This window comes from Corylus avellana, chromosome 6 (assembly GCF_965113065.1).
Source record: "Corylus avellana chromosome 6, dhCorAvel1.hap1.2, whole genome shotgun sequence".
In the NCBI taxonomy this organism is placed as follows: Eukaryota; Viridiplantae; Streptophyta; class Magnoliopsida; order Fagales; family Betulaceae; genus Corylus; species Corylus avellana.
Window position 1 is genome coordinate 4,534,675 of NC_142495.1, and position 19,225 is coordinate 4,553,899.

Consider the following 19,225-nt stretch of genomic DNA (forward strand, 5'->3'; position numbering starts at 1 on the left):
CTCTCATCTTTTATCATTTTGTCTTTCATTGAGGATTGCATAGAAATTTTGTAAAAAATGTGAAAGTAAATAGAAAACTTATATTTTGTAAATAAATACTATTTTAATAGCATAAGAAAATGTACGGAAAGCTATTGTGAAATTGTTACATAAATTTAGGAAAAATCAAAGGGAAGCTGCTGTTATTGCTCGTAAGATATAAAGCATGGCTATGATGTAATAATAAGAGACTCTCAAATTTGGATGAAATTTGAAGGGATTCTGGTCCGAAAAGGAAATGGAGACAATTGTTTTTAAAAAGAGCAAAATTATTATTTTAATTTTTTGAACAATTTTGTCCCTCTTGAAAACGGAACAGGAGTTCAAATGAACTGAAAAATATATAATTAGCTATATTTGAAGAATATTTTTCACTTTTCAATTTTTGATTAGACAAAAATACCTATTTAATACAACTATTTATTTTTTTATTTATTTTGTAAGTATCTAATTGAATATATTTAAACGGGAGACAATCCTAATTAATTGACAACACTAACTGCCAATGGAAATGGATCCTCTAAGGACTGGAGAATGGGTTGACGTTGGGGTGGCCCACCCCAAGCCGGCCGATCTAGGGGTGGTCGAGCCACCCCAGACCAAAAAGAAAAGAAAAGGAAAAAAAAAAAAAACCTTCCGTTAGACTAACGAAAAAGTTAACCCTAAAATAAAAAATATTTTTTTATTTATTAGTGGAGGCTGACGTAGAGAAATCTCAACCGTAAACTGGATATTTTCCAGTCGGATCTGTTTCCACTAAGTAATTTCATAAGTCTCTTTTATGTCCCTCTTGAGTCCCTCCAAAAATAATATGGCTATTAAAGTTATAATTTGATCAAAATCTAATAATGATCAATTACAACTTTAATGATAATTTTAATAGCCACATCATTTTAAAAAAAATTAAAAAATAAGACAATAAAAACTTATAGCATTACTCATTTCCACTGCTAATAGAAATAAAATGTAGATAATCATTATGCGATGGCGGTGGCTTTACTTGGAGATTGGTGTGCTAACATGATAGAATGGTGTGTAATGTCTAGTCTAGGCAACGATGGCACCAAGGGGATGCCCTCCTTTCCTCTACTTCTATACTTTTTTTCTTATTATTATTATTATTATTTTGCCAAAAATATATATATATATATAATTAAGTGGATTTTACATATCTAATGATGAATTTTAAATAAATAAATAAATATATATTAAAAATTCTGGTTTACTCCTATGTTTAGGGTTAACCATGGTGTGGTGGGGAGTTTGAAAAGACGAGTTGTGGGCCGAAAATGTTAAAAACTGTGAGAAATTTTAATTGGAGAGTTTTCGCATTATTATGGAAATTAAATGACGTGTGACGTGTATATTATGCAATCTAATCTTGTATACCTGCCTTTGCCCTCCTCTAGACGGAACGTTAAAGGTGAAAAGACATCCATTCCTTTCATTCCCTTTCACATTTTTTTTTTTTCTTTCTCCCAAACAAAGCAAGCCGTGTATTCTTATCCTTCGTATTCCCACAATCCCACTCCCTCCCAACACAGAAAAAAAGTAGCCGTTGTCAATTCTTGGCTTGGTTAGCCAAACACGTTAACGCTGGCTTTTTCCAGAAGCCGACAGTGACCGTTGTGATAAACGGTCACCATCGTCATCTGTGATCCACGGAATCCGACCGTTCTGATTTCCAGCTCCACACGAATTCTGTGGTTCAATACCACGGTGAAGAGTTTATAGATGAAAACGTACGCTATATATATATATATGCAGGGGTGCAAAATTAAAATGTCATTTCAAAATGGTTTGATGGCCCTTGCAGTACCAAATGGTTTGATGGCCCATATCATCCAATACCAAATGGTTTGATGGCCCTTGCAAAAGGCCATAATTCCCTCACTCCGGAACAAGAAGGGGATCCCTATAATTATAATTCTCTTATCTCTGGATAGCAAGGAATTCCTTGCAATTATGAAATCGATGGTTATTTGCTTAAATAAGTGTTCAAACTGCCCGAACACCTGTTTTAACAGGTAAACCAAGGCAAGAACCTCTTATAATTGCCTCCCAATTGCAAGGGCCCATCCTGCCAAACCCTTTTTATTTTTATTTTTTTGGGTTAGTGAAAATCTGTTAGTTGTGGTAATATGAGGCTTAAAGGCAAAGCCAAGGGACCAAAGAGAAGCATATATATATATATATATATATATAAAGAAGACATTGCTGGTACGGCTAGAACACAAAAGATTCTTCCAACCCAGCATTTCCGGTAAGTAGGCATGCAAATATTAAAAGCATCACATGGATATTAAGTACTTCTCTTCAGCTAGGGAACATCTGCAAGCTGGCTCAAATAAAGAACACTGTAATTACACAAGCATGACAAATAATCAACTGTCCGCCCGGAATTAATTAATACAATATCATATAGAATATTTGATTGGAAAGTCCAAAATTAAAAGAAATTCTTCCCGAAATTCAACTTGCAGAAATTGCTCCGACCCTAAAAGGGTCATGTTTCACATCTCACACGTTCTTTCAACAACAACAACAATAATAATAATAAATTTATGAACCATGCTCAAAAAACGTCACTGTTCTACAGCTTGACAAAACTTGTTGGCACATAAAACAATGGGGACAGAGAATTTGAGTTTAAGTGGTCAGGAATAATGAAGAACTCATCCTCAGATTAATGGAGAGTAGCAAGAGACCAAAAAGGTTCATTTCGTTTAAATGTCCTTATTCTCAGCTGCTAAGGCCAGAACGTGTTCTGTCATGAATGGCTGCCCACCTTGGTGGCCGAACCAGGACAAAGTGCACACTATAGCTGCTTCAGCTGAATTAGCTGGTCGATGGGTCCAATCCACAGAACCATCTGGTTATGGAGTTGGCAGCGATGTGATGTTATGTAAATGTATCAATCCAAGTAGCTGGTAAGTGGCTCCACCAACCGTAACTGTCTGATTCTCGCGCTGGCAGCAAGCATGTTATGTAATTGACACTTTTACAGAGAAAATGTAATATGTGAACACTGAGGGAGAATACACATTTGATGTATTGCGAACTGGATCTTGTATTACAGAGAAAAAATAACAATGAATTTTGGTTCCTATAATAATGGCGAAAGAATGCTCTGAATTATACAAATGCATTCCGATTTGAGGCAGGCCAGAAAAACATGTAAACTAAGCATAAACTATATATGCATATTATTGTTTTTTTGGAATTAAGGTACAGCCGAAAAATTGGAGAACAAATGAGCAGGAAAAAGAAAAAAAAAGGAGGCTTCAAAAGGTATGGAGAAACTTAATTGTTAGCCACCACCATCAAATGGTGTTATCTCCATCTAGTTGGCTGATGATGGTTCCTACCACTATTACCTTCGCTTGTCTCAGAAGTCTCTCCACCCAATTGTCTATCGGCTAATTTTGAAACAGAGTGATTCTCAGGTTCATTATCTTTTCCAATCCGGCGTTCCTGCAAATTAATGATAGAAATGAATGGACTTGGAAATTTGATCAACTGTGGGGAAAACAGAAAAAGAGAAGATACAATAATGCATACATCACGAAATAGCAAGTCATCTGCCTCAAGCATGTGTATCACATGTCCCATTTTTGGCCTCTTTGTCGCATCGGGATCAACACATCGAAGAGCAACCAACAGAACACGTTTAAGTGCCTTTGAAGCTGGCATCTCAGGCAGCTTGGGGTCAACTACTTCTTCAGATTTTCGGTTCCCAACCATGTTTTTTAACCAATCCACCAAATTCACCTGCAATTACTTAGTCATTTCCAACTTAATATAGTTAGCAAAAGAAGGAAAGTTGAAGTGGGGTATACAGAAATAAGAAAATTAGAATTCAAGTTTAACCTCTCCTTGTGGTCGACTATAATCAACAGGGCTTCTCCCAGAAATTATCTCCATGATAAGTATCCCAAAGCTGTACACATCACTCTTCTCATTCAGCATTCCAGTGCAGGCATACTCGGGTGCAACATAACTGGAGAAACAAGCATATGAGAGTAAGCTTTTCAACTTTGAGAAGAATATAAATGACTGTCTCAAAGCATAACTTTAGTTTAAGGTAGAATCATCGCCATCTTTGATTGAAACAAGGAAATGAACTAACCCAAATGTTCCCATCACACGAGTTGTCACATAACTCATCTCAGAACACAGGAGCTTAGCAAGCCCAAAATCAGATACCTTAGCATTCCATTGACGATCAAGTAGTATGTTGCTAGATTTTACATCTCGATGAACGACCTTTGGTTCGAGACCCTCGTGAAGATAGGCCAATCTGCAAGAGCAAAAAATCACCACTTGAGTTCAATTGCATGCATCAGATGAAACCGAAGTAATGTGAAACAAATTTTAAAACATCACCGTACCCTTTTGCTGTTCCCAATATAATGTTCATACGAATATCCCATGTTAAAGGGCTGACATTACCAACATCACCCTGAAGCCATTGGTCCAGATTGCCATTGTCAACATACTCATACACAAGCATCCTAAGGAACAAACCAGATGACACATTACATCTCTAGACACCCAACAGAAACCACAATCACAAGCTCAAGTAGGAAGATAATCAGTGGTACCTGTATGCACCCTCAACACAATATCCAAGCAACCTGACGAGATTCTTGTGCCGCACACGCCCAATTGTTTCGACCTCCACTTTAAATTCCTTCTCAGCTTGACCCCTGGTCATCAATCAGTTTAATGATCGAATGTATGGTACATGTAAAAGGAAAAGGGAAGAGGGGGGGGGGGGGGGGGGGGGGTGTTGTGGGGGGAATCGGTAAAGATAATTGAGTTAGTTCATTCCTAAGAGAAAAGTTCCAACTTTACTAAATTACTCACTAAAGAGAGAGGATTCTCATGCCAAATCATCTATCAGGCTTGAACAGGAGCAAAAGGAAGGCAGCACTTTTTCTAGAAAGCATGTCACTTTACAACAGAATTTCTGATTTCTCACTCACTCAAGACAAGAATATTGAACAAAGAAAAAAAAATAGACGAGAAAAAACAATGGACTAGCACATAACCCCAACCAACGGAAAAGAATTGTTGCGTTGGTTGCTGAGAGAAACCAAGAACGAAAATTAAATTAAACTAAATACACAAAATCTCACTACTTCATCAGGCATGGCTCAGTGAATTCATCTCTCTTTCCTTAACAATTAAACGTTTTCAAAGTAAAACTATGAGACCCAGATCAACATGTTAATCACCCACTGAACTGCACCTAACACAACTATCTCCCACACCGTAAAGTTTCCTCATTTCAAATCAACAATCCCCAAAACAAAGTGTAAGGATATGATTTTCACAAATTTTTCACTGCAACGACTTCCCACACTTGCTCAGCAACTAAACACAGATTACAAAAACACAAAATCGATGAAGTACCTGTTGTTCAAGAGGTTTTTGACGGCGACTCTGGTGCCATCAGGCAAGAGCCCACTATACACAATCCCATACCCACCTTCGCCGATCACATTCTCTTCGCACAGCCCATTGGTGGCGGCCTCCAGCTCCCTGAGAGTGTACCACCGGCCCCAACCCAGGTGCGACACCTCCGGCCCCACCGCCACGTTCCCGCTCCCCACCGGGCCCGTCTCGAGCGCCGCCGTCCCCTTGCTCTCCCCGCTCGAGTACCGATCCGACACCGTCACCACGCGGTGCTCCAGCTTCCCGATCTCGATTTGGATCTCCGCATGCGGCGCAGGCACGATTTCCTGGATTTCTTTGGAGATGGGTGGGGTGGCGGTGCGTTTGGCGTGCTTGGGGTGGCGGTTGCGGCGAGAGGTGAAGCAGAGTGAGAGGAGGAACAGTGCCAGCACGATAAGCGAGCCCACGAATATACCAATCACCACCCAGAGTCGGAGCCCGAAGATTGACGTTGGCTTCGACAGCTCTGTGTTCACAAACGCCGCGTCGTACACCGACATTTTATATATATATATATATATATAGAGAGAGAGAGAGAGAGAGAGAGAGAGATTAAAGGTATGGTGGCATTGGTTTAGCCGGAGAAACCAGTGGAGAGAGAGAGAGAGGGGGGGGGTTGTGAGTGTGCGTGTTAAAGAGGGAAAATGAATGGAAGATTTTGTTTGGAATTGATATTAAAAGTGTGGTGGTGGTAGGGGGGCTGGGGAGAGTGTATGAAATTATGAATCATATGTCTGTATTCTGCTGCTGCAGTAGCTGTAAAGACTCATTACATCACTTATTATTTGTTTATTTACTCTTTTGTTTTTATATAATTTATTTAATATGAAAATATCGCTTCAAACTTCAGTCAACTGGATTATACACTTCTTATTAGAATTGATGCAATACCATCCGCTTGTTGAATTGGGATTCTCTCCGTTTAAATTAATTAGAGAATATTCAGTTAATTATATTAAAAGGGTTCTTAAATATAACTGATTGGATACTCTCTCGTTCAAATAATCGGGAGAGAATCTTGTTTCATATCCTATTTGCTTTATTAACAAAGATAAATAATTATTCCAAAAAAAAAAACAAAGATAAATAATTGATTTACTTAATGAAAAATGCTACACATTTTAAATTTGTTTTTCAAAATTTGGTTTCAAAATGATGTGTCATCATCTCAGGAGTTGGTAATACACTTCCCAAAATAATAAATCTCATGAGATGGTGATACATTATTTAGGAACCAACTTTTGAGAAACAAATTTAAAATGTGTAATACTCCTCCTATTGAATTGGTAGGAGAATATAAAAGCAAAATACTGATACCAATCATTTCTCATTAAGAGTAATGCTACTTTTCACTGTACACTCATTTCTCGTACTCATGTAATACACGGCTAATATAACTTATTTTAACTTATTTCTCATGTCAATCACTTAACAAATAAAAATGTAAAACACTTAAAATATTCATGTCAATCGGTGTGATATGAGTGTGAATATTCACATAATAACACCCATTTACACGGACTAACGTTTTTAAATAAGTTATTTAAAAATATTCAAAATGTGGGTCTTACATATCCAATGGTTGATTTTTTTTTTAAAAAAAAAAAAAAAAAAACAAGAGGATAAGAGTACAATGAGAAAATACTAATTTTTTTTTTTTTTTTTTTTTTAAGTAATTGATATGATATGCCACTTAAAACACTACGTCAACCGATGCAAAATTGGTGTGACAAATGGGTTTGAAGTATTTTATTATTCTGAATCATTTCTCTAAAAAAAAAAATATGACACTCACTTTATTTAATAACACTTTTTCTTTCTTTATTTTTTCAAAAACAAAAGCATTTACAAACATCTCAAAACATAATACACTCACAAAATAGTTAACAATTACCTTCTCTCTTTTTTTTTTTTTTCAAAAACAAACAACAAAAAAAAACCTTCTAAATCACATTAACAAACAGAGTTAATCTATCTCACAGTCTTGCATTGCCACTCTTATGACTTTCATGCTAATTGAAATTTCTAATAGAATTGAGTTTATCACTTTATCTTATAGTGGTGCTATTATGAGGACATTCCATTTCTATGGGTCAACTTTCTCCCACTTGTATTAATTTAGTTTTTCGGAAATACAAAAGTATGCTTGCACCATGTTACTTTTCTTTTTTCATAATAAAATATAAATGATTTACATACATCAATAACTCACATGCTTTCATTGGTTACCATTTTTATAGATTTTCTTGTCAAAAAAAAAAAAAAAAGAAAGTAAATTTGAAAAGTTTATGAAATGTGAAAAGATTTTGATGAGTCGTGTCCACGTGGCTCGTAAGTTTCTTTCTTTCTTGTCAATTATAGTGGTAATGATATCTCTTTTCGATGGTATTTGTTGGATTATTAATGGTATTGGGAGTTTAAGCACTCAATTCACCGTCAATCACATCGCGAGCAGCTTAACGATTAAGATTATTAGGTCGAATCAGCAAATAAATAACTCTTTACAACTTTCTCTTTGGACTCTTGCAATAATTCATTTCGTTTGGTGGTAAAAGGTTAGCTTTAAGTACCCTAGGCCTTAAATTTAAGCTCTACTGTACAACACGAGAGAAATCAGAAAAGGAATAATTTCCATTAATTATAGTGCAAGTAGAACAATGACGCTGAAACATCATAACAACCCTACTTTACCCCCAACCCACCCAAGGGAAAAATCATATCAGAGGAATCAAAGATATTACAGTTGAAAATTAAAGGATTTTATTTTAGGAGTAATTACATTTTGCCCCCACAAACTACGGCGCCTAGACACTTTCCTCCATAAATTACCAACTATGACATTTGACCCCATCAAGTTATTATCTTATGACAAAAAGCCCAATTCCGTCAGTCAAAGAGGTTAAAATTGACGATCAACAATCATGTACAAGTCATGTGCCATTTTAATTTTTTTTCCTTCCACTTTTGCTCTCATTTTAAATTATTTTCATGTGTTAAATTAGGGTTTATGCAGGTATATGCGTCATTTTTTCAGTCTAAAGTGAAGGCAAAAGTGAAAAAATAAAATTTAAAATGGCACATGATTGTTGATTGTCAATTTTAACCAATTTGACTGACAGAATAAGACTTTTTGTCATAAAATAATAATTTGATGAGGTCAGGTATCATAATTAGTAATTCATAGGAGAAAAGTGACAAGGTGCTATAGTTCATGAGGGCAAATAGTAATTACCCCTTTATTTTATTTTATGAATAATAATTTTATTGGCACCAGCTCAAGACATCAAAAGATCACTCCATTAGACAATTACCAATTCGACATGCAATAATATAGTAAGAGCTGGTTGTGATTAGTTTTTTTGTAAAAGAATTAAAGAGCCCATTGGTGAGAAACTTAAAATAGAACCATTAAAGCTAGCATTTTGCCCAAAAAAAAAAAAAAAAAACGAAAAAGAAAACAATTTCTATATATAAATACTCCCTACTCCAAAAAGTTGTTGCTTCTCAAGATTTTGGCGTCGCATCAAAAAAGAAATACTAGCATTAGTCGACGTGACATATGGCATCCTGCTTTTTTGTTGTTCTCCTGAACCTATAGGTTTTATCTAGCGTAGGGTGCAACCGGTGAAACTTGACTCATAAAACACCGGTGTCCCGAAGTGCAAGTATGCAAGACTGAAGGAATTCATACATGTAAAAGTAGTTTTGGTTCTGATTCACAGGTTGCCAACTCAGTCCTCTTTCTTATCTGGTTCATCAAGTGCAGCCAATCTTTCCACAAGGGGGGGATGTGAATAGTGATAAGCCGAATACCAAGGATCAGTGTTCATAGCTGACAAATTTTCTTCCTGAAACACCATAATATTTCTCGATCAGTAATCAGTAATTCAAATGGGTGTTCTAACAAGGTATTTTAGTATAAAACAAAGTTACATTGATTTACAGACAATTCTTGGCAAAAATTCTATACATTTGTTCATTGGGCTGTGCAATTCACACAATCCAACCACAAATCATCCAGGCAAACCAAATCAATTATTGGGCTATCAATCTGTCTAAATTATCTGACCCACCCATTAATGAATAGGAGCTCAAGAAATGTAAAATAAATGACGTGACGAGAAGTAAAATAGAAGCAATCAACAATAATAGAAGAATTTGACAACAAAAAGATTATGATTTAGAAACTGTAGTTCAAATTAACTTTTCAAAGTGTAAACTCAGGGAATTTTTTTGCAAATTAACTTTTCAAAGAGTACAATTATGGCATTGTCAAATCCCCACTGTTTCAGAGCAACAGGATAATATAGGACAGACAAGGCAATGAGAGAAGGAAACAACTGGCAAATCACCTGCAGTTTCACAAGACCAGCTCGAAGTGGAGCGGCATAACCAAGCTTCTTACCAAAGGCATCAGCCTAGACATAACAAAATACGATAAATAGGATGAGGTTAAAGTACTCAATCATACAATATTTTTTAGTTTTATAGGAAACGTGGAAATTCATGAATAAAGAAATTGATGAATCAAACTTGTTTTAAAAAATAGTGATTTGAGAGAGAGGGAGAGCCAAGCTTTCTAGAGGAAAGAAAGATTACCTGAAACTCAAAAGATCGGCTCACAAGATTTAGAGCAAAGCTTACTAGGTGCTGGAGAGGTATTACCGTGTGCTGCAAACGACAAAGCAAGGTAAGAATATGCTAATATTGCCACTTTTCTTCCACTAAAACAGAAAAGATTAGAATCCCAATCTCATTAACAAGAGAAATTATTAATGACTTAAAGGCTACCCAAACAGCATGGGCTTCCTGTGCAACAAGAACTCATTAGTCCAAACCTAGGGGTTGAAAAATGGTACGACAAGGGCAACACTTGGCATATATGTGACAAAATTCTATATTCAGAAGCTAGAAACTTCTAATACATAAGTTCATTGGATCGGTAATTGCTTCAAGCTTGCATATAGTTAATCTATGACAGACAATCCAAATGCTACTTCCAGTGGTAATGGAATGAGAGACTGGAAGACCAAAATTATGACAACATACATGGTAAACCTTTTTTTTATTTCATTAAAATGCTAAATAGTAGAGCACGCTCAGTACGAACTTGAGTCGAATTAACAACATCCTGCAATTAAATAAATACAAGAATGCAACTCTAAAGGTAAAAGAGTCCACTGCCAAAGTTCTAGCCTTCCTCAGAGTGACAGAAAATGATATTAACAAGAAATAGCATTAGAGTGCAAGCATAAAGCAGCATTTATGCCTGTTAAAACATCAATTTATTTAGTAATTACTTTTCATAACAATTCTGAAAGTAGAATGTAAGTAAGGTATACATAAAGGTGCAGCAACAACAAACATGTATCCAACATTTCATATATAAATATTATAGTAGTAGATCTGAAGCTAGAAATTAACATGCTAGCAGAAGACAAGTGGCAAGACAACATGATAGGTATTAGTTTCATATATCAATACCTGAAATATGATGAGACCAATGAGTACGGGTTGTGTATCAAAGCCAAAACTTTGAAACAAGTCATTTGAGTTTCTCACAAGAGTATACCCTCCAAATTGCAAAAATGTAAGAATCTGTATTAGAGTAGAAAAACAACAAAGAAAGCAGATGACATGAGATAAAGGACCACAAAAGTTAAAAATCAGAATGTAATTAATTATCTAGAAAGCTAAGTGTTCATCTTCTGGATGCATAACAATGCAAGCAATGTCAAGTGCTTCTACCTTTGTGTAAAAAACTAAAATAAAAAGGGAAAAGAAATGAAAAAAGGACACCTATTTTAATATCACATACAAGATTGAAAACACAATATCCACTGTAATATTGTAAAATGAAGACTTCAAGGGGTCAAATTCAGAACTGAGTATGGGACTCCTAGAAATTAGCTCAAAAAAAGAGGTCTAAATATCATATATAAGGGCAATACTTAATGTTAAGGAAAAAAAACGCTTCAAAGCGGAAATTGGAAATTGATTGCTTTTAACTACATCTACTATTCATATGCAAATGATAACATTATAATACATTGAAAATAAAATAAACAAATTATCAAAGAGAGAGCATAAGAATTATTCAAGCCCCATTAACTCTCATAAAAACAACACATTATTTGCTTTAAATACAGTTAATTACAACAATCACAGAAAAGGGAAAAATAGAAAGTCAACAACTATAACAATACCAGCCAAAAAAAGAGGATTGAGGGCAAGAACTAAGCCACAAATATCTTGGAGCATCTCAAGAAAACTTTGTGGCGAAGCATAGCATGTATGCTTAATGATTGATAACAGCAGTTTCTTTTCCCTTTTTCTTATCAAGTGATGTTTAGCTTACCGATTCACCACCCTATGCCACAGTTAAATATGTGTATTGCAATTACAAAGTCCAATGAACTAGCAATAAAACAGAATTCTGAGAATTTATTTTGCAGAACTAAAACAAGAAAATACCTGCACAGCAATGAATGAGTACATTGTATGATTAAGTTTCCAATGCCCCAATTCATGAGCAATAACAGCTACAATTTCTTCATCATTTTTGCACTGAAAAAGATACCCAAAAAAAAGCACTGTAACCTTTCCACAAAAAAAAAGAAAAAAGAAAAAGAAAAAGAAAAGAAAAAAGAAGCACAACTACATAAACATCAACAATAGTCACTAGAACGGAAACACACTACAAGAAGCACGAAACACGGCTATGAATTTTGTAGCTGAGTGACGGCTGAGGTGTAATTTCCCATTTTCCCCTATTATAAGAAGTTTCAAACAAACGAGGTTTTGTTGACGATAGTTTAGTGTGTTAGATCAATATAGGTGCTTGCTAAATATGTTAAAGTGTGCATGTGTGTGAATCAAGTAGACATAGGTATTTATTTGGTGCTTTTGTGAAAAGCACAATCTAGCAACATGACAATGTAAATTAAATATTTTATTAATTTAAAAGAGCTGAAGAATTTCCTGATGGCTAACCACCCCCTGCAAAAGTGGGTTCAGACATTTGTGTGCACAAGTGAATAGCACTTCATTTGAACACGACCAAAGGATACGGTTATCAAAGGGATCATAACATTTTTTAAAAAAAAAAAAAACAGCCAAACAAAATTCAAAAAGTAAATTTATCACAAAAGCATAATAACAGAGCATACAAATACAAATCTATGGGTAAATAAGTTTAAAATCTAAATAGTAGATACAGAAGCAAGGTTCCGTCCACTAGAAATGAAGAAACTTACGAAAGACAAAATAAGAAAGAATGAAGAGAGAGAGAGAAGTAACTCAATGACAATATTCAAGCAGTTCTGTTGCCATCTTTATAAATTCAAAGAGCAGATTTTCCGTGAATTTTTCCTCATTTCTAATGAGAAGAACTCCAGCAATTCAAGACACAAAAAGGATTATAAAATTTATTGAACATGGAATAGTTTAAACACCTGCTGAATCAATGTGTCATAAAGGACAATCCGCTTGTTCTTGAAGAATCCATACATATAAGCCTGTATCATATTTGATGCGATGAATCAGCCCAAGGAAAATATCAAACCTCAACAGGGAAAAGAAATGAAAAAAATCACAATTTAAAGCATGAGAAGTAATTGGAAAAGTAAGCAAAAAAATTATATTCCCCATCCCTATAAAAGTGGTAATGACTAACAAACCATGCAATTTGTTAGGGTAAAAGCCCCTATGACTTTCACTTTGCCAATCAAATTAATGACCCTCCCTACAGGTGTACATTTTATTCATAAAAAAGAAGGCCATTGCTAGTGTTCATCCAGAAAAACTAAGATCTTTTTTTTTATATAAATAAATAGAAAAACTAAGATCTTAGATGCAATCCTAACTTTCAACATTTTTGCACAAAGTGGCAGCTCTCAAAGAGCTGAACAGCATACTTGCTATTGGCAACTCAAGACATCCAATATTTGTGGCCCCTACATAACATTCCAGATGATAAAAGTATCCTTTAAACAAACCTAGAACCGCTAAGCCAACATGGATAATTTCCTAGAGAAAACAGGAAGAACAAATCCAGGCACATGCATATTCTTTTCTGTTGCCCTGTCTCCATATCTTAATTGTGGTCAGCACAAATGCCTCTAGATATTCTAAATCCTCAATTCCTTCCGCCCTCAGTGCATAGAAGTTTTAAAAAGATACGAACTAGGATCAGACCTTCATTCCTGTGGAAGTCACTATGTTAATTCAAGTATTGGAACTATATGAATGCTTACAAGAAAGCACCCAAACAAAATAAGAGCTCCCTTCAGCCATTTACACAACTATTTTCACTGCATCGGCCAACACACATGAAGAGGAAGTACATTGGATTTTATGTACGATGGCCTTGAAAAGCAATTCTGGTGCATATTACTATAAAAGTGCGTTTGTAAGCAAAACTATCTTGTCTGATAGGACAACATACAGACAGGAAAACAGAACAAACAAAATCATAATAAAAGAGGGCTTCATCTGTTTGATTGTCTCCTTCCATAGCTTAACAACAATCTTGTTTTATTACATTAAATAATCACTTCAATGTCACCATTAGCAATTAAATAGGAGCCATGCAATCAATTATTAAAAAAATAAAAATACCATACAAAAATAGCAGTGCTATTTCAGATCAAATAAAATGAAACAAAGCTTGAAGAAACAGGCCGAAAAGAGATAAAAGAATTAAATCTCACATTGCTATGGCTCGACCTTGTGGATCCATCAACAACGAACAACTTCTTCAAAGGAAAATTGAGAAAGGAAGCAAGTTTTTCAATTTTCACCCTGAGCTCACCGTCTGGGAGCTATTTGTTGCAGCATAACCAAGGAAAAGATCATCAAACCAAAGATAATATGGGAACAATTGGAGTTTACTCACTTAAGGACAAAAATCTCAAGTACTCACAGGGGTGAACTTGTTAAATAGTGGGGCTATTAGAATAGGGTAAAGTGTCATCATCACAAGAGAAAGAGCAAACATAAACCCCCAGAGATAGATTGCCAGATAAGGACCTCCTTTCTGCATCCATCATATGAAATTAGCACTGTGAGGCAGGAGAAACGAAAGCAGATAAATAAGGTTTGTAAAGATCTCCTAAATTCTAGACTACTGGTACTCAAATCATGTTAACCAACAGAAAATAAAAGCATTAGGCACAGAGCCATGATCTTACCTGTACTATTACAATAATTGCAGAAACAATAAGTGGGCCAAGTATAACAGCAAGGCAAATTCCTTTAAATAAGTCCCTAAAGAATAACCATACTGTTTGCTGTAGAAAAGATGATAATAATGTTAAGAAGTATCAAGAAACAGGATAGAAGGCAAAAGGAAAAACAGACAAAGATAATTTTTATACCAGTACCAGCAATATGAGAAATGAAATCAGAAATGTTCCAAAATAGCAAATCAGGAAACCAGGAAATAACAAGAGATGAATTATAAGACATGGAAAGAATACAAACTTTGTTGAAACCGTGGCGGGACTCAATCACAAAAGTCGAGTACAGAGAAAATGGCAAGTCAGTGACCTGCATAAACATTCCAAAACAAACTTTCAGTACCAAGAGATTGAAATATAATTTTTTTATGAATAATAATTTATCAAAAAGAAAGCCAAAGCCCTCATACACGAAAATTATACAAGAGAAAACAACCGCCCTAATGATGTTCGAAATCTATAAAGTGAACAAGATCTACAAGATTAGAGAAGGAAAAATAAGGAACGTAAGCTTGCCTAATCTAAGAGAGAATTCAAGGAGGAGGATTTTAAACAAACACATTAGACTCACAGTCTTCAAATAGACGCCGATTTCTTTCTCTCAAAATGCAAAAAACAAAAAGAAAAGAAAAAAGAAACAAGATATTGAAATATAGTAAAAGCACACAATTTTATAGCCCCCACAAGTCATAAACCATTCTAGACATAATAAAAAAGCATGACATCTAGAGGAAATATCTGGAAATCTTCACAACCAGCAGGACCCCATATACGCCCCTTCTCACATCTGACTTTGCATAGAAAACAAAAAGTCATGGACCCTCCCAAATCAAGGTACTTGAACAAAAGGTCAAGATTTTCAGCAACATAATTACAAGTAAGAATATAAACGGTATATTTATCAATTCAGCATCAGATGGTGCTTGATAGACCAAAACATATTATTACATATGAAGAAGCACAACATACACTCAAGTGGAATTTTGTCATCCACAATGCTATCTATACTAATTTATTTTCTAGAGTAAGGAGGAGACATCACATGCTCACCTGTGACCAAACCATAACACCAGCCAAAAACGCAAGGGTATGTATTATTTCATTCTCTGCATTGAGGCCAGCAAGAACCACAAATTCTCCCGATTTCTGCATTAATAAAGAAAATTCAAACAAGGATAAACTGCAAGGGAGGTGTGAAATAATACAACATCCAATAACTCACCTTCCAAAACCAAGGCAATACTCCGAAGAACAAAATTGCAGAGTCCATCAATATAGTCACTAACTCATGAACAAAATGGAAGTGGCTGAAAGCAAAAATGTCGCATCAGGGAACAGCAGTAGAAGAAAGTACTAGTAATAGTAGTAGCGGCAGTATCACTAAAAAAACATATAATGTACTGCTAAAAACATGTCAAGTGGAAACTTGATTGAAGAATTCCACTGTACACCTATATAAGAATGAATTGAAACCAACAACACAAACCTTTTATCAAGACTATAGGCTCGAGACTTTTCAAATTTCTCTTGGCTGATCACTCCTTCCAAAGTTTTTGGAAGAGTCGGCAGTTTGAGGGCCGCATGTTGCCGCATATCCAAATAAGTTTCAAAGATATACATTAATATCATGAAACCTGAAAAAGTATTATGAGAGTAAGGGCAGGAGTTATAAATTCTGCAGAACAGAAAAATTAACCACTTAATGCAGTGGGACGGTGACGTCAATTCCAAAGAAAAAATCCAAAAAATAAAAATAAAAATCAAATTACAATGCAGGTGGGAAAAAAGGGTAACAATAATAATAAACAAATGAAAGGGAAAAACTATAATTGATCTCACAAAGTCACAATCCAGTCCAGATCTCAACAGCCTCTAACTATTACAACTTGCATCTTGACAAACCTTACACCATTGCAAGTGTCTTTAACCAACTCTCTTTATCCTATTTCATCAAGTTACAATTATAAAGTCCAATCATCGTGTTTAAATCCTTTACTCTTCAGAAAGTCCACGATTGCCATTGTCTATGTAAAAAGCCATCAATAACACTACAACCTACAAAAATCTTTAGCACGTTTTAAATTCTTTAAAACTTCCTTTTCTTACACTCTTCACTAATTGCCATAAATCTGAGGGACTAAAGGGGAATTAAACTTAGAATCACACTTGTTCAAGTTTACAGATCAACAAATAATGAAAAGCTCACTCCTAGTACGCCCAGTGGATGTGTTGGGTACAATAAGCTAAAATTATCCATTTGCCAAGTCTAAAATAATAACAACTCTACTGGTTTTTTTTTTTTTAGATGAATGAGCAACTTTATTAACGAAAACAACTCCAACAAACTGGAACCCAGCTACCCACAGTAGCTAACAAACAAACACCTATATAACAATAATACTAACAAAGGACTCCATCAGGGAGACCCCAATTCCTACACAAATGAATATTCTCACTACTTCTCACATATTTACACTTAGAAGTAATCCGAGTTCTAATCTCCCAACGAATTTTTAAAAGGATCTTCTCTTCCGTAAGTAATTGCGCTCCATGACGAACGCTATTTCTTTCCTTCCAAATGGCATAGACCGTTCGATGAACTCAAGCAAATATGTTTCCAACCTTAATTTCTTATCTTTCCTCGCACCCAAAGCTCAAGCAGATATTCTGTCCGTAACTCAATATTTAAAACGAAATGAGAATGAAGGTCATTAAGTGATGCCAAAATTTAACTCCACAATTTTATCTTAAAAATGAAAAATAAATAAACAAATTAACACTTTGTCCTCATAAAATGATGACTGTGGAACATTTAAACGACATAAACACCCTAAACTATTAACCAACGGCCAGAAGGGAGAGACACAAAAATCAACAAAATATGATGGAAACCTAACATCAATCCCTAATTGAACAAATTAATTTAAAAACGTAAAAATACAATAAGATTATATAATATAGTACAAGACTAAGCGACAAAACGCATTAGAGAGAGAGGTAGTACCGACGACAGCTTCCATGTACGGAAACGCCATTTTCGACTTAGCAGGTGCAGCCTTTGCGAGAGACAGATGGAGAAAGAGATACAGAGAGATTTTCCTTTTAAGGTCCCTGTTTGGTAACCTATAAATAGGGAGGAAAAAAAAAAAGAAAAAGACCCGACTAATTGATCCGCGTGTGACGTGTCATAGCAAGAGGGATTTAGCAGATGTGGGCTCAGCGCGTTGGGCCTCCATTTAGCAAAGATTTCTTCCTATTTTTTCTATAAAAAAATCAATTTCATTTCTTCATGTTAACCCATATTCACTTTTCTCTCAAAAAAAAATTTAAAAATTTATTTTTACTTTATATTACATTAATCACTTCGTATTAATATTTAAACAAAAAATTCACAACAAAACTCATTACCACTTTTCTTTCACAAAAAATTCAAAATCTCTTTCTATTTTATATCACATCTATCAATTTATTCATCATTTATCTTCTCAAAACTCTTTACTAAACATACCCTAAGCGCATTTACAAAAGAGTAACCAAATTGCTTTTGTAACCAAATTGTTCAAAATAATTAGATTTGACTATTTAGAGTCAATTTTAGTCTCCAAGAGAATCGCTAAGTTGTAGATTTTTTATCTAGTGTAAACAGTTTTTAATGTTTACTGTTCACACACTAGAGAATGAATAATGGACGAAAAATCAATGGTTCCTTTGCTTATTTGGCCAACGTGCCACAAAAGAGCAACCCACAACAACCCAGGCGGCGATTTCTTCTCATGCCCATTTTTGTAAAAGTATTTTGGTGCTATCCCGTTAGACCTAACAAGTTGAGGATTAGTATCACGAGAAGTGCTAGGAGCCAAACAAATGAACTCAGAAAAATTTTCAAACTGATGTGGCAAGAGTTTTTAAATTAAAAAAATGAAATTCTCTCTTCCTTGTCTTCCACTCACAGTCTGCCACGTTAATTTGAAAAAAAAATTTGGTTCATTTATTTTGCTCCCTAGCACTTCTCTAATATCACTCACATAGAGTTGTTGCAGGCTTGCAGCTCTGTCTTTCTTCTTGTGGTTGGGGATTCAATTTGTAGTTGTGATATTTTGTGGGTTTCAATTTGTTGTTGAGTTTGTGGGTTGGATTTATATTTGGTGATGTATATTATTTATAGAAAAACTTAAAAGAGAATAATCTATAAAGATAAATAAAATTTCAATTTTGAATGAATCTAGTCTATCTACATTTGAAAATCACAATTGATTCAACATTTAAATACAATGATATAATGTCAATTTAATGATTTTAATTAAGTGTTGGCAATGATATAATAAAAAAAACAATAAAAAATAATATTTAAATACAAGTAGTAAAATAAATAAATAATCTGTTGGAGATAATAGAGAAAAAGTAATAGCTAAAATAAATAGTTGTACTTTTTCGATAGAAATACATATTCATATTCCTTAGTTTAGTCACAAGAGATATGTCCTAAT

At 34.8% G+C, this 19,225-nt stretch overlaps 2 protein-coding genes across 2 annotated transcripts; both read right to left on the reverse strand.

Annotated features, from left to right (window-relative positions):
* Positions 1 to 3,068: 3,068 nt before the first annotated feature.
* Positions 3,069 to 6,226, reverse strand: LOC132186136 (putative serine/threonine-protein kinase At1g01540). Its single transcript, XM_059599961.2, has 7 exons — positions 5,458 to 6,226; positions 4,644 to 4,748; positions 4,431 to 4,553; positions 4,169 to 4,339; positions 3,910 to 4,039; positions 3,601 to 3,810; positions 3,069 to 3,513 (listed from the first exon to the last, which is right to left on the reverse strand). The coding sequence occupies exons 1-7, from the start codon at positions 5,997 to 5,999 to the stop codon at positions 3,373 to 3,375; spliced, it is 1,422 nt and encodes a 473-aa protein (XP_059455944.2). The 5' UTR covers positions 6,000 to 6,226; the 3' UTR covers positions 3,069 to 3,372.
* Positions 6,227 to 8,947: 2,721 nt separating this feature from the next.
* Positions 8,948 to 17,850, reverse strand: ATSTE24 (Peptidase family M48 family protein). The gene is made up of 14 exons (XM_059600810.2): positions 17,743 to 17,850; positions 16,225 to 16,372; positions 15,961 to 16,045; positions 15,789 to 15,884; positions 14,983 to 15,048; positions 14,691 to 14,789; positions 14,423 to 14,536; positions 14,211 to 14,321; positions 12,954 to 13,016; positions 11,974 to 12,066; positions 10,984 to 11,097; positions 10,099 to 10,170; positions 9,852 to 9,917; positions 8,948 to 9,347 (listed from the first exon to the last, which is right to left on the reverse strand). The coding sequence occupies exons 1-14, from the start codon at positions 17,771 to 17,773 to the stop codon at positions 9,231 to 9,233; spliced, it is 1,275 nt and encodes a 424-aa protein (XP_059456793.2). The 5' UTR covers positions 17,774 to 17,850; the 3' UTR covers positions 8,948 to 9,230.
* Positions 17,851 to 19,225: the final 1,375 nt, after the last annotated feature.

Excerpts from the sequence above, each read along its gene's own strand:
- LOC132186136 (XM_059599961.2), bottom strand. The coding sequence starts at position 5,999 with ATGTCGGTGTACGACGCGGCGTTTGTGAACACAGAGCTGTCGAAGCCA. Across the intron at positions 4,340-4,430 it reads ATATTGGGAACAGCAAAAGG|ATTGGCCTATCTTCACGAGG; the intron begins GTACGGTGATGT and ends TTGCTCTTGCAG. Across the intron at positions 4,040-4,168 it reads CGTGTGATGGGAACATTTGG|TTATGTTGCACCCGAGTATG; the intron begins GTTAGTTCATTT and ends TTGTTTCTCCAG.
- ATSTE24 (XM_059600810.2), bottom strand. The coding sequence starts at position 17,773 with ATGGCGTTTCCGTACATGGAAGCTGTCGTCG. Across the intron at positions 15,885-15,960 it reads TATTGCCTTGGTTTTGGAAG|AAATCGGGAGAATTTGTGGT; the intron begins GTGAGTTATTGG and ends TTATTAATGCAG. Across the intron at positions 12,067-12,953 it reads ATGACACATTGATTCAGCAG|TGCAAAAATGATGAAGAAAT; the intron begins GTGTTTAAACTA and ends TATCTTTTTCAG.